The 23,795-nt window shown below is 55.9% G+C and overlaps 1 protein-coding gene across 2 annotated transcripts in view; it reads left to right on the top strand.

Annotated features, from left to right (window-relative positions):
* Window positions 1-5,236: 5,236 nt before the first annotated feature.
* The window catches only part of ITPKB (inositol-trisphosphate 3-kinase B), an 89,567-nt gene continuing 71,008 nt past the window's right edge, over window positions 5,237-23,795 (top strand). Inside the window, exons 1-2 of one of the 2 annotated variants that reach the window (XM_047840184.1) lie at window positions 5,237-5,527; window positions 6,829-8,922. In XM_047840184.1, coding sequence (XP_047696140.1) covers window positions 7,021-8,922 — 1,902 coding nt within the window. In that variant the 5' untranslated portion in view covers window positions 5,237-5,527; window positions 6,829-7,020. Of the gene's footprint in view, window positions 5,528-5,908; window positions 5,965-6,828; window positions 8,923-23,795 lie in introns of those variants that run through there. The other variant, XM_047840185.1, reaches the window with a different exon arrangement.

Below are 23,795 nucleotides of genomic sequence, written 5' to 3'. Positions count from 1 at the left end.
GTCCATATGCAGTAAAGTGGGCATATTTGACACTTTATACGTTGGTCTGTTTTCACTTGTGAAGTCAGCCCCTCAATCAAGGCGGTGAACAGATCCATCACGTCCCAAAGTGTCCCCGTGCCCTTTTGTCTTCCCTGTCTCCTGCCCCTCCCTACCGCCCTCCGTATTCCGGCAGCCAACAATCAGCTTTCTGTTACAGACTTGCCAGTGTTCTAGAATTTTCTACAAATGGAATTATACAGTGGGTACTCTGCCCTGTCTGGCTTCTTTCACTCGGTATAATCCCGTTGAGAGGCATCTGTGCTGTGTGTTTATCAATAGTTTATTTCTTTTCGTTGATGGGCTATATTCTACTGCATAGATAGACTGCGATCTCTTTATCCATTCGCGTGTTGAAGGGTATTTGGACTGTCTCTCATTTTGTGGTCAATTCAGATAAAGCTGCTATGCACATTTGTGTACAAATCTTCATACGGACATCTGCTTTCGTTTGTCTTGGGCCAACACCTACGACTGGAATGGGTGTATGTTTAGCTTTTTAAGAAACTGTCAAACTGGTTTTCCAAAGCGGTCAGCTCACTGACGTTCCCACTGGCGGTGCGCGAGAGCTGACTGCCGCCACGTCCTCCCCAAGTACGCTTTTAAAATTGTGTTTCACTGTGGTTCAACTCACGTTTCCCTGTGGACTGCTGATGTCGAGAATCTTTTCAGTGCGTCTTCGCCACTTGCGTGACTCCTTGGATGAGGTGTCAGCCCAGATTTTCGCGGGTTTTTATGGTCTCTGATTATCGAGTTGTGAGAGTTCTTTATGTACTCTAGATACAAGTCTTTTTTTTTTAAATTTTTTTTTTTAACATTTATTTATTTTTGGGACAGAGAGAGACAGAGCATGAACGGGGCAGGGGCAGAGAGAGAGGGAGACACAGAATCGGAAGCAGGCTCCAAGCTCCGAGCCATCAGCCCAGAGCCCGACGCAGGGCTCGAACTCACGAACCGCGAGATCATGACCTGAGCTGAAGTCGGACGCTTAACCGACTGAGCCACCCAGGCGCCCCTAGATACAAGTCTTTAATCAAATATACACTGTGTGGGGAGCCTGGGTGGCTCAGTCAGTTAAGCGTCCATGACTCTTGATTTCGGCTCAGGTTGTGATCTCACGGTTTGTGAGCTCAGGCCCTACACGGGACTCTGCACTGTCGTCCAGAACCTGCTTGGGATTCTCTCTCCCTCTCTCTTTGCCCCGCCCCTGCTCCTGCACAGGCTCTCCCTCTCTCTCTCTCTCCTCTCTCCCTCTCTCTCAAAATAAATAAATAAACATTTAAAAATATATACACACTTTACCTACATTGTATCTCAGTCTGTACCTTGTCTTTTCATTTGTTTAAGAAGAGCATTTAATTTTAATGTAGCCCAATTTGTGAATTTTATTTATTTTGCGGATCATGCTTTCGGTGTCATGTCTAACAAATGTTCGCTCAACTGAAGGTCCAACAGATTTTTTTCTTATGTTTCCTTCTAAAAGTTTTGTGGTTAGGTTTTACACTTAGATGTATGAGTCTTTTCTTTTAAGGTGAGAGAGAGAGACAGAGAGAGAGAGGTTGAGATTCTTAAGCAGGCCCCATGCCCAGCACAGAGCCAACACAGGACTTGGTCCCGTGACTCTGGGATCATGACCTGAGCCGAAATCGAGGCAGACGCTTAACCAACTGAGCCACGCAGGCACCCCGGTTCGTGAGTCATTTTGAGTTAATTTTTGTATACGGTACATGATGTGGATTGAAGTTCTTTTTTTTTTTTTTTATGAATATCCAATTGTTCCTTTGTTATTTGTCAAAAGAAGTCTTTCCCCACTCTTCTGTGCCGTGTCAAAAATCAGTTGTCTCATACGTACTGGTCTATTTCTGGACTCTATTCCGTCATGATCGTCTATTTGTCTAACTTTATGCCAATACCGTTATGCCTTGGTAGTTATAGCTTTAAAATAAGTCCTGGGGTGCCTGGGGGGCTCAGTCCGTTGAGCATCCGACTTCGGCTCAGGTGACGGTCTCACGGCTCATGAGTTCAAGTCCCGCGTCGGGCTCTGTGCCGACAGCTCGGAGCCTGGAGCCTGCTTCGGATTCTGTGTCTCCCTCTCTCTCTGCCCCTGCCCCGCTCACACTCTGTCTCTCTCTAAAAAATAAAATAAAAAACTTAAACAAAAATGTACAATAAGTCCGGAACTCAGAGACTGGTGGTCCTTTTCCTTTGTCCTTTTTTCGAAGCTCTTCCCATGATTCCAGATCCTTTGTATTTCCCTGTGAAGCTTACAATCAGCTTGTCAGTGTCTACAAAAGTAAAAACTTTCTGGGACATCGATCGGGATTGCGGAGACCGGACATCTGAACAATAGCGAGTTTTCCAGTTTGTGCACGCCGAGGATCTTCTGTCCTTGTACCTAGGCCTTCAAATTCCATCAGTAGTGCTCGGAAGTTTCCATGGTATCTATCGTCTTACACACTTTCTGTCACGTCCATTCCTATGTAGTTCATAGTTTGTGATGCTATTAGAAATGATTATTCTTTATTTTATTATTATTTTTTAACGTCTATTTATTTATTTTTTTTTTTAAATTTTTTTTTTTCAACGTTTATTTATTTTTGGGACAGAGAGAGACAGAGCATGAACGGGGGAGGGGCAGAGAGAGAGGGAGACACAGAATCGGAAACAGGCTCCAGGCTCCGAGCCATCAGCCCAGAGCCCGACGCGGGGCTCGAACTCACGGACCGCGAGATCGTGACCCGGCTGAAGTCGGACGCTTAACCGACTGCGCCACCCAGGCGCCCCAAACGTCTATTTATTTTGAGAGAGAGAGAGAGAGAGAGCGTGAGCAGAGGCGGGGCAGAGAGAGAGGGAGACACAGAACCCGAAGCAGGCTCCAGGCTCCGAGCTGTCGGCACAGACCCGGAAGCGGGACTCGAACTCACGAATCGTGGGATCATGACCGGAGCTGAAGTCAGACGCTCAACCGACTGAGCCACCCAGGCACCCCCACAGAGAAAATCATATTGACTGTAAATCTAGTTTTACGTCTTTCTTTCCAATCTGGACGCCTTTTATGTATGTTCGTCATCTAACTCCTCTGCCCAGGACTCCCAGTACCGTATCGAGTGGGAGCGGTAAGAGACAGCCTTACCTGCTCCTGACCTAAGGGGGCGGATGTTCAGCCCTTCACCAGTAAGTATGAAGTTAGCTGTAGTTTTTCTCATAAATGCCCTTTGTCGAGTTGAGGAAACTCCCTTTCTGTTCTTAGTTTCATAGCTATGATGTTCAAAATTTTTTTTTAATGTTTATTTAATTTTGAGACAGAGCAGGAGTGGGGGAGGGGCAGAGAGAGCCGAGACACAGAATCCGAATCCGGCTCCGGGCTCTGAGCTGTCAGCACAGAGCCCGATGCGGGGCTCGAACCCACCAACCGTGAGATCATGACCTGAGCCGAAGTCGGACGCTCAACCGACTGAGCCACCCAGGCGCCCCAGAAATTTTTTCTTAATGCCCACCCCTGACCAGCTGCTGGCTGCCTTCTGAGCAAAAATTCTTCAGCCTAATTGTCCATTGCAGAAGCCGGAATGCCTCCGTTCTGGGAAAGGCCGGTGATGTCTTCTCATGAGGTGACAGTGAGATTTCCCAGGGACTAGCGAGCGAAATTTCCACATTCACCGTATGCATTGCTGCGCCTTCCAGTTGCTTTCGCCGTGACATCTGACATGGGTCTTTGCATCTCCTAGAAGAGCCAGAAAGTCCTCAGAATGGGTCGCCCGGGAACGGGCAATTCCCCTTTTTCGCCACTAGGGAACCGAATTAGGGTCAAGGATAGGCCTTAGTGACTGCCCAGATCCAGACTCAACACCTGAATAAAGTCTGGGCCCTTTTTATTTAGCCCCATTGTGGGTGGGAGACTGACTAGGCTCAATCCTTTCATGGCATATTTGGAAGAAAAAAAAAAAAAAATTAGAAAGGACCCAGAGTGTCTGATTCCCAGAAATTCTTAGCTAAAGGATCTCTTGGTTTCAGATTTAACGTGAGCGTCTTCCTGGCGGAGCCAACAGACTGCTCTGTTCACTTGAACAGTATTGTTCCATAAACAAGCAAGAGATGTATTTGCGACAAACAGAGTCAAAATTTCCATCAAAATGGTAGCTAATAGGAATAGGACTGATTCAGGCTTTCAATTTTTAAATCTCCCCAGCCTGGCAGCTGTGTTTTCATTCTTTCTACTAAATGCTGTCGTTTAGGATTTAGGGAATTATGGAAAAAAAAAAAAAAAAAACCAACACCAAAACACCAAAAAAACAAAATCTCTTGCAGCACCAGAACTCAAATGGGGTAGGATTCTCCACCCGGGGTGGGGGGTGGGGGTGGTGGTGGTATTGACTGTTGCATCCACACTTTTTTTTTTTTTTTGCTGATGGTGGGGGGAAAGGGATCTTGAAATGATCCAGCTAGGAGAGCCCGAGCAAGGGTGGGGGGGGGGGGTCTCAGGTTTCTTCCTTTCAGGACTATCCTTTTTCTTAAAATAACTTTTGAGAATGAAGTGCAAAACTATGCCCATGTCACATCTACTGTGACAGATAAGTGTGCAGCGTCCAGGCATGTTTATACAGCCAGCAAGTGCTCTGCAAAACCATGAACAGCTCACAGCCCAACAATCTTCCAAAACACGATGCGATGCATTTAAAAGATCTGCAGCTTTGCAAGGAGGCGCCCACAAAGTACCTTCTTTGAATTTGCATATTTGTGTAGAGAACACACACCGTTGATAGAGGATCTGAGCTAGTTTTAAATGCTCAAAAGGTCCCCCTGAGTTGCTTTGCTTAAATGCACACTCAAAACTTTATTAAAAACATTTTTCAAAAATAAGCAAGACATCAGTAAGGCTCGGTGGAGGGGTGGAAAATGGATCGTATATCTTTAACCCGCAGAAGTTAAAAGGCTTTTATTTTTTTTGTTGTCAGCTAACAATGGAAACTTTTTTTTTTTTTTTTAAGTGTTTCCCTCCCTCGGTCTTGCCAAGCAATAGAAAAAAAAAAAAAAAAAGAAGAAAAGAAAAACTTGTTCCGCTGAGTTCAACCCCAGACGGGCTCACAACTTCCTTCCTGCTTTCCTCCCCCAAGCCCCCGCCTTTCTCCCTCCTCCCCCTCCCTCCTCCTCCCTGCCTCCTCCCCACTCCCCCCCCCCCCACATTTTTTTTTTTTTTTTTTAAATCGCACATTGAACAAACACTGAAGTAGCCTAGCAAACACTGACAGGGCTAGTATCTGCACGGCCGAGAAGGGCGTGCGGGGCCGGCCCGGCGGATCCTCCGCGCCATCGCCGGCCCCTGCCCGGGAGCTCTCTCTCCCCCGCGCTCGGGCTCCCCGTGTTTGTCTTCCGTAGCCAGCCGCGGACGTCGATCCTCAACTTTTTCACTTTTCGAGCCATCTTGTTCCTACGAGGTCTGCGTCCCTGGGCCATACCGTCCGCACGGGCCCGGGCAGCTGAGGAATCGCAGGTAAGTTTGGCGGCTTCTTCCCGGCTCTCGCCTCCGAGCCCTCTCTCCCTTCCCCTGCCCCGGAGCGAGTGAGCCCGGGCGTTCTGGAAGAAGAGCGCAGAGATGGGCTGCGGGGGGCGCGGACTGGGAGGGGCGGCGGGGGCAGGGGCAGGGGCAGGGGCGCGGGCAGGGGAGGCGGGACGGGGTCGGGCCGTGTCTCGCGCTCGCCTTCCGGGCCGCTTGGCCCCTCGCCGCCCTCCCCGCGCGCTCGGGGCGTCCTCGGCACTGGGCGGCCGGGCCGCTGGGCCGGCGCCGGGCGCGGCTGCCCAGGATGCGGACGAGCCCGGCCCTCGGCCGCGCGGGCGCGGCGTGGGGAGCGGAGCCGGGGCTTCCTCCGGGCTGCAGGCGCGCGGGCCCCGGGGTTCCTCCGAGTGGGCGCGGGTCCCGGAGCCGCAGAGGTAGCCGCGTCCTGCGGCACAGGGCGTGCGGAGGGCTGCACACACACACACACACACACACACACACACACACACCCCTCCGCAGGGGGCGACGACAGGGGGCGGCGAGTAGTGGTTCCGGTACAGGGGACCGGCAGCGCCTCGGCCCCGGGCGCGCGCAGGCGCGCCCACACTCACAAAACACACTTGTTTGGGGGACCGGCGACAAGGCCGGTGCTGGAAAATGCCTCGGCTGCGGCCCCGCCGCGCGCCCGGGCTTTAGTAGGCCGAGGGATCCGGCCCCCAGCCCGGGGTCCGGGAGGCGAGCGGCCGGCGCGCGGGAGTTCCCCCCACCCCCACCCCGAGCCCCGAGCAGGTAGCGGCTGGGGAGGCAGGTTCCCTCCCGAGCTGGTGCCCGAGGCCAGAGAGGGTGGAGCGGCGGAGGCTGCAGCCCAGGGGCGGGCTTCCCTTCCACCCGACCTGAGCCGCGTTTGCTGGAGGCGAGGAGCCCCGCGGACGCGGACGGGGCGTCCGCACCCTCGGGGAGATCCGAGCCAGCCGCGCCCCCGCTCGCAGCTCACTTGGGGACCCAGTGGCCGCCCGTCCGCGTGGCTCCGGGGAGGAATCCTAGAAGGTGGAATTTGTAGCGACCCCCGAGCGCGTCGCAGCCTGGGGGGGGGGGGGAGGGGTGGAAGCGCCCTCGGGAGACCCACGCCCGCGGCCGGGCTCTAGTCCGCGCCGCGCCGCGCACTCCCGGGAGCTGACACGTCCGGTGGCACCCCATCCCCGACAGACTGGGCTTCCGCGGTGGCGATCGCGACCCCCCTCCCCATCCCCCGGCCCCTGCCCTCCGGGGTCCTGACTCTCTTCCTTGTGTCTCCACAGCGGCGCGGTCGTGTATGGAGCTCTGGGCGGGGGCTGAGCCCTCGGTGTTGCCCCCCGCCCGCAGCCCGGGCCATGCCCCCGCCTGCGCGCGCCGAGCCGCGGCCGCCGGGCCTGCGGGGCTGAGCCGGGGGCCGCGCGAGGAGGAGGCGCCGGCGGCGGAGCCCGGGCCGGAGCCGCGGCGGCCCCAGTACTATGGCTGTGTACTGCTATGCACTCAACAGCCTGGTGATCATGAATAGCGCCGACCAGGTGAAGAGCGGCGGCCCCGGGCCCAGCAGCAGCGAGACGCCCCCGCCGCCGGGCAGGGCGGCGCTGAGCCCCGGCAGCGTCTTCAGCCCCGGGAGAGGCGCCTCCTTCCTCTTCCCCCCAGCCGAGCCGCTGTCGCCCGAGGAGCCCGGGAGCCCCGGGGGCTGGCGGGGCGGCCGGCGCAGGCTGAGCGGCGGCGGCGGCGGCGGCGGCGTGGGCAGCCCGAGTTGGGCGGGCCGCCCCAGAGGGGACGGGCGGCAGGTGGTGAGCGCCGGCTCCCTCTCCCCTCCCGGGCCGGAGGAGGCCAAGAGGAAGCCGCGAATCCTGCAGCGCGAGTTGCAGAACGTGCAGGTGAACCAGAAAGTGGGCCTGTTCGAGGCGCACATCCAGGCGCAGAGCTCCGCCGGTCAAGCGCCCCGCAGCCCGCGTTTGGGCAGGGCTCGCTCGCCCTCGCCGTGCCCCTTCCGCAGCAGCAGCCAGCCCCCGGGAAGGGTGCCGGCTCAGAGCGAGGAACGGAGGACAAAGTCGTTGGGGGAGCAATGTCCAGAGACGGCGGAGGCCGGCTCCGGCCGGAGAGGAAGGGCGCCGGGCCAGTGCCTCTCCGAGGGCGAGGAGGGGGTGGCGCCCTTCCCCGGCCCGGCCGTCCCCCCAGGATCAGGGGCTCAGGGCCCAGCGGCTTCTGCGGTGGAGAAGGGGATCCCTGCCAGACCCCACTGTGGCTCACCCAGAGCTATGCAAACTGACCAAAGGGTCTCTCCGCCTTTGGGAGCGCGCAGCGGCCAAGTTCCCCCCGCGGGGCTGATCCGCGTGAACGTGGTGACGTCCACAGAAGTGGCAGCGAGAACCACATCCAGTGGGCCCCACCAGCCACACGACCCTGGCCTCACTGAGCCGGCTGAGAGGCCCCGCGAGCTTGGGGGTGTGCGCCCCCGGGGGTCTCTGGCCCAATGTCTCGGGCAGCCTCTGAGCGGAGAGAAGAGCCCAGCCCCAGAGAGGGGTGGGCCCTGCAGCCCAGAGCCCCCTGGGAAGGTGGAGGACGGAGATCCGCCCGGTGGCGGCGTGCGGGGCTCCGGGGCGCCTGAACCCCGAAGGCCGGAGGACAGGACTGTGAACGCGCAAAGCTCGGAGCTTTCTGAATCCCCGAGCCGGGTCAAGCCATCTCCAGACCTGGGTTCAGTAGGCCCTGCGGCGACCCAGGGTGGGGCCCCGGTGGTCGGGGAGCCTCGGCGGCGCTCCAGCGGAGTGGATGAAGGGTCTCTGACGCCCGGCCTGCTTGGGGGCAGCCGCTCAGCCCAGCCAGCGACCCGGGAGGAGGAGGCAGGAATTCCCTGTGGCGCGATGCTGGAGCCTTTGCCCTGCTGGACATCCGCGAAAGATCTGAAGAAACCTCAGTGCCTTCCTGGAGACAGGGTGGGTGTGCAGCCTGGGAGCTCCAGGGCTTGGCTGGGCCCCATGGAGGAAGCCCGGGCCTGGACGTGTGGCACAGGAATACAGCCACAGGGGACTTGGGGAAGCCAGCCGCCTGATGGAGATGCCCATCCCAGCCCAGAGCTGCTGTCCCCGGATCCGAAGGACAAGCCCTCCCCGAGAGAGGCCCGCAGCCCCAGCAATATACCTGCCGTCATCATTACCGACATGGGTGCCCAGGAGGACCAGACCGTGGAGGAGGTGCAGGGAAGTCCCCGGGGCACCTTGCCCCTGAGGAAACTGTCCTCTTCGTCTGCCTCCTCCACTGGCTTCTCCTCTTCCTATGAGGACTCGGAGGAGGACATCTCCAGTGACCCTGAGCGCTGCCTGGACCCCCAACTCCGCCTTCCTGCATACCTGGACCAGCAGAAGCCCAGAGTGGTAAGTCTTGTTCAGAGATTTTCCTTTAACTAGTTTTTACCCCCTGTTTTTCTTCCTTTCTACTGAGTCTCTCTTGGAGACTCTTGATCCATGCCCTGGGGCAGTCACAACTTACAATCCTCTGCAGGTGCATTTGCTGGGGGGGGGGGGGGTGGTGGCGGGGAGTGCTAGGTACTGACTGTGCACTTTGCAGCTTGGACAGTGAATCGAGTCACTTTGATCGCTATTTCCACGTACATGTTAAAAAACAATTTTTTAACGTGCCTCTCTGGTAGGTCGCCATTCACTTCTTGGGGAGATAATATTCACGAGTATTACCAAAAACTTCCTGATTAATCCCCAAAGATCATAAACAGAGCTGCTGACTAGCTTTTTCGTCTGATGAGGTGAAACACTTAATTCTGCGATACCTTTAGGCGGAGGGAGACTGAGCAGGTCATGGAATTAACCCAGCTTCTAGGGACAGACCAAGGCAAATGAGCGATGGGATTCTCTGCTGGGGCCCCGAAAGCTGTGGGTGTGCTTGTGACCGGTCTGTTGGGTGCGGAACGACCTAGCCTCAGGTAGTAAAGTCAGGACACTGCAGTGTTTGTGGGACCAGTGTAACTGAGATACAGGTTTGGTGTGTGAATTAAAAACAAAACCATGCTTTGCGCTAAGCAGACAGTTTTTAAAATACCAGAATGCTATGTTCGGTTGAACTGCCCGAGACAGGCACTGGGTGTTACCTCTGGGGTTGATAACTCCTAATAGATGTGCCTGGTGGCTGGTGTAGGTGCATTTCAGATCCGTTTTCAACTGCGTTTCATCATACTGACATCCTGTTCTGGCTGTGGCGGTGGACAGACGGGAGTTTTATTTCTATAACATAGTCAATCTCAGGCCTAGGCTGTTTTCACTCTTAGGATCAGAGCATCTCACGGAAGACGTTAAGAGTCGACGCTAGCACTTCTGAAAAGGTCTGGACTTTCTCTTAGCTTTTCCAGAGTATGGGGAATTTCCTAGGTCTTGTGCAACCCCGGGGTGGGCGGGGGGGAGGAAGTCTGCATTTTCTTGTAGCAGGTAGCTTTCTGATTTCATTTTAAATAGCACGGACCGTTCATTGTACCGCAGTTCACCTTCAGCCACAGCCACCAAGAACCGTGGATTTGCACCTCGTGTCCTTCTCTAAGGCATTTTGGACCTTAACGCAGGTTCCTCTGTGACTCCCCCCTGGAGAAATCACGGTTGTGGGCATTTCTTTTCTTGAAGCTCCGCTTTCTGCTGATGAGGCGGGGGCAAACGTCTGTGCAAAGTCTGGCCCCGATCAGCCTGGCGTTTTGTGGCGGGACGGGGCTGCGGGCACGGGACACACGCATACCATCTTGGAGGAGGCATGGTGTGCCTGGAAGGAGCGAGACGGGCGGGTGAAGGGACTGCCTCTCACTGCGGGCGCAGTTCGCATTTCTCTGCCTTCCTGCCTACAGTCGCAGGCCTGGTGGAGGAGAGACGGTCCTCGGCTCTTTTGCCATTTGCTTTTCAACGCCCCCCCCCCCCAACCCCGCGCGGCCAGAGCTGCTTGGACTTCTTCTCCAGCCTTGCATTCGGCCTCTCTCGTGATGGATTAGCGGCTCCTGTTGGCTAGTTCTCAAAACAGCCTCCGTGTCCCAGTGTCTGCGGAGGACTCTCGTCCGGGAAGCGAGTTAAAGGCGAGATGAGGCACGACAGGTGCTGACTCTTTCTGTTCATTTGCCAACCGAGGGAGCGGACGTTTGAGTGGCGTTGCGTGAGCTCACAGGTCCAGAGGCGGGAGTGAGGCCTGCGGGTGGGTTAGGGTTGGGTGGGCCAGCCTGCCTCCCACCTCTGCAAGGTTTTCGGACACCCACGGAGCGGAGCCAGGGAAAAATCCCCTGCCGGCTTCACTCTGAGTCACGTGAGGCGGACGGGGCGTGCGTGGGGGAGGGGGCAGGGCGGGTAACCAACTGGAAATTATGGGATCCTAGGGACTTTTCAGCTTCTGGTTGAGTGCTTGCGCGCTAAGCCAAGTTTTCTTTCTCTTGTACAGACTTTTGGTGGAGCCTCATCTGGGGCCCCAAAACACTTTCTTGGGTCAAACATCACTTGATTACCCGAGATTGATATTTTGTCCATGGGAGGCCAGACGGCTTGTTGGGCTGGGCCTTCTGGCGGGGCCCTCAGGGCTTTGCGGGGAAACCTGGGTGTCGCCGTCTTCTGAGGGGCCAAGGACCGGGGTCCTCTCTCCCCTCCCGGCTCCGCCGCTCCTGTCTGTAGGGCTGCCCTGCCCCACCGGTGCACACACCCTCGCACGTTCACACTCACCCCTGCTCACACCCACACACGCTCACCCTTGCCCTCTCATGTTCACCCTCACACACACCCTCACACCTGCTCGCTCACACCCACCCGTACACACAGGCTTGAAATTGCACGTTCAGCCTGGCCCTCGGACCCACGCTGAGAATGTTTTATGCTGCTCTGCCTTCTCCCCGGAGTGAAGCCTTTTCTGCCTCGTGCAGCAGGTGCCTTACTCATGTGGAGGAGTGGGTTTGTGGCGCTGTGCGGGCGGTGGCGGGGCGGGGGGGGGGGGTGGGATGCTGAAGCTGGTGACTTTGGACTGTGAGGAGCTGCACAGACATCCTCAGAAACGTGCAGAGTGCCTCAGGCCTTTCCTGCAGCGTGGGCTTTGCTTCTGATGAGCCTGACAGGTGCCTGCCCCTGCCCTGGAAGGTTCCAAGGTTTTGCACCTGCCTGCCTGTTCGTGAAAGATCAGAGGCTTGAAATGTGCTCAGAAGTGACAGCATCGCCTGCCTCGTGTTCCGAGGGCTTGCATTCAGGCCCATCCCCACTACTGTTCTCTGCCATCTGAAGGGAAGCGAATTGCACCGGCGAGGATGGTGTCCTTGCGTTTGTCCTGTGAGACGACTACAAATTAATCAGCAGTTCCTTACTTTCCTCTGTCTTCCCATTAAAAGTATCTGGGCCATTGAAACGCCAGGCTTAAAGGGTATGTTAAAATATGCATGCAGCTTGGGGCGCCTGGGTGGCTCAGGCGGTTGAGCATCCAACTTCGGCTCAGGTCATGATCTCGCGGATTGTGGGTTCGAGCCCCGCGTCAGGCTCTGTGCTGACAGCTTGGGGCCTGGAGCCTGCTTCTGATTCTGTGTCTCCCTCTCTCTCTGCTCCTCCCCGGCTCACACTCTGTCTCTCTCTCAAAAATCAACAAAGATTTTTTGGGGCGCCTGGGTGGCGCAGTTGGTTAAGCGTCCGACTTCAGCCAGGTCACGATCTCGCGGTCCGTGAGTTCGAGCCCCGCGTCGGGCTCTGGGCTGATGGCTCAGAGCCTGGAGCCTGTTTCCGATTCTGTGTCTCCCTCTCTCTCTGCCCCTCCCCTGTTCATGCTCTGTCTCTCTCTGTCCCAAAAATAAATAAACGTTGAAAAAAAAATTAAAAAAAAAAATCAACAAAGATTTTTTAAAAATTAAAAAAAAAAACATGCACGCGGCTGACTTTAAAAAGTGGATTTTATTGATTTATTCCAAAATTGTATTATCAGTGACGTGTGCCTGAAACAAAACAAAACACTGGCTACGGACCCGGGGAATACATAAAGAAGTATCTTCTAAAATCCTTCCAAAATCCTCGCCTTCTTTGTGCTTACCGTTTTTTAAGGGCCACTGGAAATTTGTTTCTTTTTCTTTTTTAATATTGAGTAGTTCTGTGTTTTTGTTTTTGTTTTAGCGAAAAACTAACTCTGACATGCGGTAAAAATTCAAACGGTTTAAAATGGTTTTATGTGGTTTTGAAAGATGTAAAACCTTTATTTTGGGTAAGTCAAGTTAAAATTTAGAAACGTTTCCAGGGGTACTTAGAAAAAAGTCAATCTAATGGTGAGTACTCTTAGAGAGAAAATTCTTTTCTGGATGAGAATACTGAAGGCTCAGATCTGTGGGGCTCGGGGTCCAGGCTGCACGCGCTATTTTCTGGAGATGGGGGCCCCCCCTTTTTTCTCTCGGGGAAGATCTTTCTGGTGAGGCCTCAGCACCCCGAGTCATTTATGTAAGGCTCAGGTGTTAGCCTGATCTGTTGAGGGATGAGGAAACCGAGACTCAGAGAGAGAAAGAGGCCCAAGGTCCACCTCCCTGACTCAGTTTCCTCCTTTTGAAATGTACGTATTGTGTGAAGATGCTCTCGTGGAGATACTCGATCTCCGTCTAGGGCTGTCTCTGTGACGATACAGTTCTAGACTTTTGCATCAAACCTGGCGTAGGCGAAGAATGCGGATGCCGAGGCCCAAACCGGGCACGTTTAATTTCGTGCTTTTGCTGAAGACCCATCAGTTGATCCGCCCCTCTTCCTCTCTTTACCGGAAGGCTGGTTCTTTGTAATATCGCATTGAAAAAGCGTCACACGACGTCAGTACCATACCCAAGATTCTCATTAATAATCAGACTGCTATTTAGAGGCGGTTCTGATCGGAGGCCAGAACGTGAACCTGAGAAGTCAAAGAGACATTCTGTTATCTGAGGGCTTTGACTCCCGCAGATATTTAAGTTTGGAAACAGACTTGGACTGCACAGAGCCAGAACATCCCTTCCGACGATCGTGTCACCAGAGGCGACGAGGTATCCAGAAAAAGCGAGCCGAACGGTGAGGCGTTGCAGAAACGCAGCTCAAGCCGTACTTGGCCTTCAGGTTTGACAAGAAAAACGTATTGCACTAGTCAGTTGCTGCTTTTAGAGAAAGGCCTTTCAGGTGTCCCGTGAGTCATTCCCAGAACTTTTGTTCTTTACGCGCTGCCGTCACTTTTCTGATTTTTGCTGGCACACGCCTGCCAAGTGTAGTTACAGATTCGATGTAGTTCTGTGCGAGCTCCTCGGAGGATTGGTAACATTGCCGAGGCTTATTCTATTCTGCCGGGTTGCGACTCACTTACCCGAAGGCAGAATGTGAAAGTACTTAATGGGAAGAATTTTCTATCTTGGTAGAAAAGACTTTCAGGTCCTCCGCCGGTGACTCGGGATTAATTCGGGACGTCCTGCGTGGTGTCGTCGTAGCATCTCCGGCGTGGAAAGTGCTACGGGTTTTGAGGGGCAGTGAAGTTCTGCACTCCAGGCCCTCACATCCATGATTTGCAGTGATATTTTTTTTCTCCTGACCAGGTAGAATTGACAATGGAAAAGATGGCTTTTTCACAAATCCGGGAGCACGCTTTAGGAAATCGAACCAAATGCAAATGTGGACTCTTTCATAATAGAAAAGCCATTTAGAGGGCCAACTGCCATTTTTGTAAAGCATATTTATTTTGAGAGTGAGAGAGAGAGAGAGAGAGAGAGAGAGTGCGTGCGATGCGGGGAGGGGCAGACAGGGGGAGAGAGAGAATCCCAAGCAGGCTCCGCACTGTCGGCGCAGAGCCCCATGCGGGGCCCGAACTCACGAACCGTGAGATCATGACCTGAGCCGAAATCAAGAGTCGGACGCTTCACTGACTGAGCGGCCCAGGCACCTGCCCGACTGCCATTTTAACATGTGGATGTTTGGGATTTTGTATGTCCGATTCTCCCGAGACCGCGCGCCCTTCCTGTGACGGCCGGCATGCTGTGAGCTTCGTGACTCGAGGTCATCGGCGCTATAGGCGGTCTCAACACCTGGAGCAGGAACACCCAGCATTGTGGCGTTCCCTCCGACCGGTGGGTCCAGCGCACCTGGCCGTGGAGGCCACCGTGGAGGTCTGGAGGAACCTGCAGTCCTGGTCCCATGACCCTGCAGTCACAGTCAGCTTGCGGGCGTTCTGCCACCAGCCTGAGTCTCACTGCGGTCCTGCCAGACATCTGGTGGTTCATTTTTCCAGGAGGGAGCTATTATTGTAAGATGGTGCGGGTCTCCGTGGCTGGAAGGCACCCTAAATGTGTTTGATCTCACGAGGACGTTGAGCCTCTGTTCTTGATACTAAAAAACTAGCAACCACACTGGGGCGCCTGGGTGGCTCCATCGGTTAAGCGTCCGACTCTTGATTGTGGCTCAGGTCATGCTCTCACAGCTCATGAGTTCGAGCCCCGCATCGGGCTCTGTGCTGACAGCTCAGAGCCTGGAGCCTGCTTCGGATTCTGTGTCTCCAGCTCTCTCTGCCCCTCCCCTGCTCGCGCTCTGTCTCTCTCTCAAAAATAAACATTAAAAAAAAAATAAGAAGAAGAACTTTACTATAGCGTATGTAGTTAGCATAATATAAATCCTAGAGCTCGATTCCTCCAATACCCACATTTTACCGGTGAGAACAGCAAAGCCGAAGAATATTCAGTACAGTGGCCAGACCCACCTTTACATTCTTCTTTTTGCTTTAAAAACGTGGCTAGTGGACAAGCTCCTTTCTCCCCCTGGGAGATCCTCCTTGGCTTTAAATATAGTGCATGTTTTCAAAACCTTTGTGAAGCGGTTGGGGGAATGAATGAATGCATGAGAGACAGTATCTCTGCTGCGTTATCTGCACATGAAGGAAATATAGAATCTTCTAGAAGATGGAGAACGACGAAAGGGGAAAAAGAGCAATGAAGACCAGCTCACTCCTTCTTCTGTGACCTTACGACCACACGGTTCAGGGTGCCCGACCGGGGTGTAGGCGACTTGGTGAGATCCCAGTGTGCCCCTGGCCCTGCGGAACATGGCGAGAGCAGGGGTGACCCCCCCCCGGGCTGCTGCGAGCTGAGTGAAGGTGGGTTTGTGAGAGTGCCTAGCGCCGCGCCTGGCTCGCAGGAGAGGCTCCAGCGGGTGTCAGTCGAGGTGGGGTCGGGAGACATTCTGAGTATCGGGGCCGCATCTGGAAAATTCCTTGGGCCCCTGGCAAGAAATGCCCTGTGGCAATCCTGGGATCTCCCTCCGCCACAAGGGCTGGGATGAAATGAATTTCTCAGAGACCACAGTTCGCAGGCCATGGTGGAAACACAGGCATTTCGTGCAGCGGTGGTCGTGGGACGTCGAGGGCAAGGCCGGCCGGCCCTTCTGTCGCCGTTTTCCTAGAGTGGTTTCCTTTTGTGTGGTCTCGGGGATGGGATTCCGTTGGGAAGGGGCGTCCAGGAGACCCTCGGGGCAGAGTGCGTACGGGGCGACCACGCTGGTGTGCTGGCGGGACCTTGCAGGCCTTCTCTGGTGAGGAGTGGCTTGGGCTAAGTCAACACGCCGGCTTTGACTAACTGGTCCGGCGTGTTTCTCAACAACTGCGTTAAGAATTCCCTGTTAGAAATCAGATCTTTCCCCTCCGTTGAGCTTTACTTGGGCATTTTATTGACTTGTTATCACTTAATGGAAACCCATTCAATGGAAGGTAACTTTGCAGTCAATACTCCCTCCCCACCCCCCCCCCCCCAGGAATTTTTACTTCTCTTTTGCACCAAACTGGCTCAGTTTTACAAGTTAACCAAAAAGCAGGAGCTTCATACAGCCGGTAAGCGAGCAGACTGTCTCTGCCGTTCATATTCACGTATAATGTCATTGGGGGGATACGTTTTTACTCCCCACCTTGGAATAAGCAGGAAAAATTCTCACAACACCTTGGGGCGGGGCAGGGGGGTGGTGGTGACTTTTCATCTAAAGAAGATCCTCCCTCATGAAGTTCACGGTTCATCCTGTGAATCCAGCATTTTGCACTTCTGTGGTAACAATTCGATTCGGGTTTGCCTAACTCAGAAGGTGGTGATGCCGGCCGAGGTTCCCCCCCACCAGCGGGCTCTCCCCAAAGGAGCCCTTTCTTGGCCCCGGTCACAAAGCGACCCTGCGGGCATCCGAGGGCAGGAATGAGGGACTTTGGCCTTGGACTTTTGGGGCACTGAGAACACAGACACCCGGCTCAAGGGGCCTCTGCGTCCCATGCCCCCCCCCCCCCCCCCATGTAATCAGAACGAATAAACTGGACTGTTTTGCAAGAAGAAGCTGTAATAGGTTGTATATTACCAGGCTTGACTCCGCGGGACGGAGGGATTTGGGGACGGGCCATCCACCAGCTCAGTCTGCAATCTCTCTTGGTATGCTGCACGCTGGCGGGGCCTGGGTGGTTACAGGGGAGGTCACTGCGCCCCCAGGCCGTTTCCAGCACGTGTTTTTCCAATTTCCCTGACATTCTTTCCAGGCTCAGCTCAATTTGTTTTCCTCTTCTCTATGGCAATTGATGACTGGGTCATAAAGTGTATGATTCTGCATAATCTCCTGCGAGGGCTGCTTCCAGAGTTAATATAGGAGCCGGTGTGTGTCTAGTCCCCCGCGGTGCAGGGGTGCATACTGCTTTTTACAAGTGAGGGACCTGAAGGGTAGATGCGATACATAATACGGTTCGCCTCTCCACTCCGGGGAGCTCGTACCGGCTGGGGTGTCGAGGCGAACTTGGGAGTGTATCACTTCTGTCATCCTTATCTAACCTGAATCTGGCAGCAGGAAACTGAAAAGGCCTGTGTATGACAATGACATAAACAGTTGAATCTCTTAACAATGTCAAGTGGAAAATCCAGCCGCAGCCAGTAGCGTAAGAAACGGCTGGGACGTTTTGTAGGGGCGGCAAATTTCAGGTTGCTGAGTGTTCAAGCCGGGAGGTTGGGAGACACTGTCTGGGTCTGAGAAAGTGCTGAAAAATCCTTACAGATGCAGAATCGGCTAATGGGGGCGGGAGCGGGGGGCATTTCACACGCCTTGTAGTGGATACTTGAGTCTAAATGAGGTTCTTGGAAACCTCTTCGCCCTGCCCTGTCGCCTGGCCATCATCACTGTGGCTCCAGCATTAAGGACTCATTAGCACGGAGCATCTTGCTATTTTCAAGTCATTTAGGAGTCCTCTGGGGACTCTGCTGGGCAGACTCCCAGAGTGCAGTGTGCTGGAAAGGCCAGTGCCTCTCGGATCCGCACCTGGCATCTTTGGGCCGTGGGATCCTCATCTGTGAAATGGGTATATTGATAAAGCCTTTCTACTTCGTGTGGTCTTTGTGAGTCTCTAGTGAGATCGCGTCTGTAGAGTCCTTTTGAGAGAGTGTGAGTCTTTCCTGCCTAAACTAGTTTTTTTTTTATTTTTTTAAAACATTTATTTATTATTGAGAGACAGAGAGGCACAGAGCGTGAGCAGGGGAGGGGTAGAGAGAGGTAGAATCCGAAGCGGGCTCCAGGCTGTGAGCAATCAGCACAGAGCCCGACGCGGGGCTCGAACTCACAAACTGCGAGATCATGCTGAGTCGAAGTCGGTCACCCAACCAACTGAGCCACCCAGGCGCCCCGCTAGTTTTTTTTTTTTTTTTTTAATGTTTATTTATTTTTGAGAGAGAGAGAGAGCACCAGCACAAAAGCAGGGGAGGGACAGAGAGAGAGAGAGGGAGACAGAGAATCCCAAGGTCTGCTGACAGCAGAGAGCCCGATGTGGGGCTCGAACCCACAAATCGCGAAATCATAACCTGAGCCGGAGTCAGACGCTTAACCCACTGAGCCACCCGGGCACCTGCCTAAACTAGTCTTATTTACGAGCACCGTGACACTGCTTTGAAAGCTTTCCCAAAAGAGGACGGACAAAGACAGTCGCTGTGCTCGTGCAAGGTGGTCCCACGCCTGTGTTGCTGGAAGAGAATGGGCCGAGGACGGTGTCCAAAGCAGCCGTCACACGCACAGCAGAGCAGCTCCTGCTGGGGACATGGCCGCGCGGGCAGGGAGCGGCGGTGAGTAGGCGATTCTGGGGTCCGCATCCTGCTGTCAGTACAGCCACCCCCTGCCTGAGCCACCCCCTCGGCCTGTGTGGACCGTGGGCGAAGCTTCCTGCCCTGTGCTTTGCTGCCTCTGTGCATAGGTCGGGAAGCAGATGTGATGGACATTCGGGCAGCTGCGAAGGGCGAGGAGGGGGCCACGAGGCAGGGGTCCGGTGTTCCTGGAACAGGCCTGTGGGCTCGGGAATAATTGAGAAGGAGACCGTGCTCCGTCTAGGGTTTGAGGATATCTAATGGGAGCATTGAATTTTCCAATACCACGTCGTGATTTTCTCTCCTGGGTCCCGCACAGTGCAAGAGGAGAATCCAGCAAGGTCTGGAATGTTTAGAGCGGACGTTACATGCAGCAGCTATCAACTGGGCACTTCCTAAGCGTGTCTGGGCCCTGGGCTGGACCCGGAAACCTCGGCACAGAGCTGGACCTCCCGTCTGGTGGCCGCCCACGGTGACGGGCGGACGTCGCGGCCCAGTGGCTGCCCAGACAGCTGGCGTGTACCTGCCGGCCGTGTCTGCAGATACCTGTGCGGAAGACAACGTCTTAACTGATGCCCGTCCTTGGACATCTGCCCTCTGAAGGCAGAGCTGATGCCAACAGACATACTTGAGATTTGCGAAACTCAAGAACAGGTTGTGTGGCTGTGAGGACAAGCGTGCTCCCTAGACGGGAGATAATAAGTAACGAGTTGGCGGGCGAAACACAGGCAGCCCCAGTGCGTGTTGTGGAACAACAAACAGGGTGACGCGGGGCTGAATTTGGGCACTGGCCCCTGGGAAGGGAGTCTGGGTGAGGCCTTGAGGTTGCTACTTCTGCTAGAGGTGGCCAAGCCAGAGGCACTGTTCTGGATCCGAAGGCTCCAGGAGGCTGGAAAGAAAGGGGACAGCACAGCTCGTCCCCTGGGCCCTCTCCCCTCGCCTTAATGCCACGCACCGGAGATCCCCGGTTGACCAGAGGAACGTGGTCAGGAAAGCTGGGATGGACTTCTGTTCAGTAAGTGTTTGCTGAGTAAGGGCCCGGGGGCAGCGGGGCGGGGGCGGGGGGCGTGGAGAGAGGGAGACTCGGAATACGAAGCAGCCTCCGGGCTCCCAGCTGTCAGCACAGAGCCCGACGCGGGGCTCGAACTCACAGACCGCGAGATCATGAGTCGAAGTCGAAGTCGAGAGATCATGAAGCTCAACCGGCTGAGCCACCCAGGCGCCCTTCCTTCTCCTTTCTGCTCCTCCGTTTCAACATCTGTCAAATGGGACTGATAACTCCGCCTTCAGGTCGTGGGCCTTAGGTGAGGCCTCGTACCGGGTCTGGAGCGGCTCGTGCTCTCGAAATGCACAGCAGACAGTAACCACGTGCCTGGGACGTGGCCGTGGGGTCCCTGGTCATCGTTGTCTGCTTGGGTGAGAAGCGGGTTCCCGAGGGACCCTTCTTCCCCTGGAAGGAGGCACAGGGGCTTTGGAGGAGGGACTGCGCTGCTCCCGGGGAGCACGGAAGTAAGACGGGCGCTGGAGAGTGGGGGCTCAGGCCTTCGGGCCCGAATTTGCACCCACATTCTGTCCCGGAGTCTGTCCCTTGCAGGGACTTCACTCCTCTGTGCCTCGGTTTCCTCGTCTCGCCCTCCTGGGCCGTTGGGGAGACGAAGTGGGCCGTGCAGCCCAGGACGGGCGTGGGGAGAGGTCCCCATGCCAAGTGCAGCTCGTGGCCCAGGATGACAAACCAGGGGAGGACTGACTTTCTCAAAGAGGTTTCTCTGTTGCAGGAGAGGGCCTCACTTTGGTTCCAGGGCACAGCCCTGAAGTGTCAAAAACAATGCGCTGTATTCAGCTGCCGGCCAGGGGGTGTCTGGTTACTCACCTGAGACCAGTCCCTCCTCATAATGTTTTGGAGGTGGAAACCGGCCCGGGGCATCCAGGCAGAGGGGTGGAAGGCCCCATCCCTTCTCGCCCCTCCCCCCCGCTGCCCTGCTTGCTCAGCGTGGCTCACGGGAGACAGGAGGGGTACATACGTGTATCTAAGAAACCCCACCACTTTGTCTAGCTGGGGATCATCTGGGACCAGGGACGTCTCAGATGCGTGACTTCATTGGCCTTCCCTGGGCCCTAGCTGCTGGCGGGCTGGGCGCATGCATACTAAAGCAGGCTCTTTCTCCTCTTCAAGAGATGCTTGCTTTCACTGCAGGCCCCACGGAGGCCTTGGGGACCAGGCTGGGGGGTCTCCGCGGGCCGCTTCGCACGCCCTCCCCTCCCCCCAGCTCCTCCTCCGACCCAAGCAGAGGGGAGCCTTCCCAGCACCTTCTGGTCGCATGGCTGCTCTTTGCCATTGTCCAGACCTGGCTGCTGGACTGTTCCTCAGGGCCGGGGTGGTCGCCGGGGGTGTGAAGGGAAGACCCAGTCAGGTGGCTGGTGAGCGTCAGAGCCCCAGCAAGGCCCGTGGGACCCTGTGCAGATGCCAGCAGGAGCTGGAGCTGTGGGGTGACCGGTCCCCACCAGGGCTGACGTCGACATAGCCCCGGGCCCCCGCCTGCCGAATCCCGGCGTCTGCATCACCACCCCTTTAACACGGGTGCGGAAACCCTTCTTTCCTCCTGGCTGTAAAGTGGGGCGGGCGGCCTGCTGCCTTAACCCTCGGCCTCCCCACCTTTCCTGCCTGTGGCTGGTCCACATGAGCCCACGTGTGTCCCAGGACGGCGGCGAGACCTCTGGGCAGAGTGTCCAGGCCCTGAACGGTCGGCTCCTTCGCCTGACGTTTGTGGGCTGTGCCCCTTTCCGGAGAGATGTGTCCCCGGCCCGGCCTGGGGGTACGTCTTCCCCGAGCCCCAGACTCTTGCCCTTTGCAGGGACCCAGAGGCTGGCGTCTGGGAGGAACGAAACCACTAAAGGAGCTCGTTAGTCTGTGGCAGCCTTGACCTCAGGGGCGGTGTGAGAGGCCGAGCTGGACAGAGACTGCCTTATTTTGCCCCAGTCTGGAAATACACACAGCGCCGTAATTAATTTCGAGCCCAGGCCAAAGCCATAGGAGCAGCGTCTGGGACCCTGTTTGCCTTGTGGTATCACACTATACATTCAAAAATCATCCTGCTCCCTGGGGAGAGCCCCTCCCGCCTCACTGAAGGCTGCCGGTCCGCACAGAGAAGCTGAACACCATCCTGCAGGTCCCGAGGCTCTCCGTGGCGTCCCTTCTGGCCTGGCCTGGGTTTCCCATTTTTAGCCACGGGCCTCAGATACCACATCCCCAGGAGAGTGTCACCCAGGAGCTGCAGCGGCCGGGAGCCCTGGGGTCGATGGGAAGGGACCTGAGCGTCCCAGATGGCGCGTCACTGGGGACTGTCAGCCTGGCCCCCCACTGTACTTTGGGGACATGTGACACCGACTTTGGAAAGAAGATTTCAAGAACTTCAGAAAACAGTTCACCGTGCGGGGCCCCGGGTGGCTCAGTCGGCCTGCGCGTCTCGAGTCTTGGTTTCAGCTCGGGTCAGGATCTCACGGTTCGTGAGTTCGAGCCCCGCGTCGGGTTCTGCGCTGACAGCACGGAGCCTGCTTGGGATTCTCTCTCTCCCTCTCTCTGCTTCTCCCCCGATCGCGTGCACGCCTTCTCTCTCAAAATAAGTTAAAAAAAAAATGATAAACTTAAAAAAAAAAAAAAAGGAAACAGTTCACTGTGACCGCATGACCCGGTATTCTAGAAGAGAACGTGAGTCCTGAATAGAGGTTTCGAACACGCAGGGGCACGGAGGATAGGATGGAGAGGACCTGGCTCATCAGTGTTTCTTCTGACATTCCCCGGGGGTTACGTTACTAAAAATTCAGCACGAGTTAACCGTGGGGTGCAGCAATAGCGATAAACAATAAACAGCAATAATGAAACGAAAGCAGCTACGATTTCTGGCGTGTCTGTTGTGTGCCAGGCGCGTTCTCTGAACGACTTCGTTTTAACTTTTGGGAGGTGTGTATGTTCCTTCTTCCACAGCAAACGGACTGAGGATCTGATGGACGAGGTTGTTGTCCAGCCGCACAGCCCGTAAATGGCCGTCCGTAGTATGTCACCTGGGAGGAAGGTGGTTCTCTGTGCGCAGGGAGCGCTTGCTTCAGTTCTGGGCCCTGGGCTTCAGGGGGCTGGGGGCTGGCTGTACTGAGGGCGGTGAGAAAGGGGTTTGCTGGCCAAGGGGTCTGAGCAGAAGCCGTGGAGACAGATGGTCGAGGGCACCAGGGTCGCCGTGCCTTGGACGTACTCTATCATCTGGGGGTCGGGGTGGGGGGCCGGAGAGTCGCCTATCATCTGCTAGCCCTGGAGTCACGCTTCAGTCTGGTTCGAGATCAATTTTCGACTCTCCAAGGTGCACCCGGGAGAGGATTCTTTCCCCTGGAAACGAATGGGCCTTTGTACGAACGCACAGACTCAGTCGGTACAGCCGCAGCAAAAAGAGAGCTGCCAGCGCGGCGTCGAAGCTCCCAGGGCCGGTGAGGAGGGAAGCAGAGAAGTCGGAGCCCCTCGCCGCCGCCCACGGGGCCGGGCAGTGAGCCCCGGACTGTGAGGACGGGGAACGCATGCCCGACGGGCCTGCTCCCCAGGGACCCAGCCTGCCGCCTCCTGCAGGGACACTTCACCCGTTCGGAGCTCACGTCCACGCGTGTCCCAGGGCTCGCTGGCTGTCGGGCGCGGCACCCAGACGTTGCGGATCCTGTCCCGTGACACGGGTGGAAACCTGTCGTGCGTCTGTGTTTTCAGACGTACAGGGTGGGCCGAAGCCGGAATCGAGCGCATCGTATCGCACTGCCTCCTGCAGACTTGGGTTGAGTTAGGAGACCGCGCACGGTCAAGGGAGAGGGTTCGTCCCACGCGAGGACAAGGGCCTCCTCGGCCTGGCCTCGCCTCCCTCTGAGGCGACTGCACTGTCCCTCGAGGAAGGGGACATCCGCGTGGGCAGCGTTAGGCCGTGACGAAGGAAGCTGCCGTGAACACTCAAGTACAGGTTTTTTCTGTGTGCCCGGGAGCTTTCCCTTGTCTGTGAGAAGCGCCCCGGGCCCGTGCCGGGTCCTAGGGGAGTCCCACGCTCGTGTCGGTTTTTGAGAAGTTGCCACGCTGTCTTCCAGAGTGACCGCACCAGCGGTGTGTGAGTGATCCGGTTTTTCCGCATCCTTGCCAGCCTGTGGTGTGGATACTGT

The sequence above is a fragment of the Prionailurus viverrinus genome, chromosome F1 (assembly GCF_022837055.1).
Source record: "Prionailurus viverrinus isolate Anna chromosome F1, UM_Priviv_1.0, whole genome shotgun sequence".
NCBI lineage: Eukaryota > Metazoa > Chordata > Mammalia > Carnivora > Felidae > Prionailurus > Prionailurus viverrinus.
The sequence above is the reverse complement of the archived record's forward strand: the minus strand, read 5'-3'. Positions and strand labels throughout refer to the sequence as shown.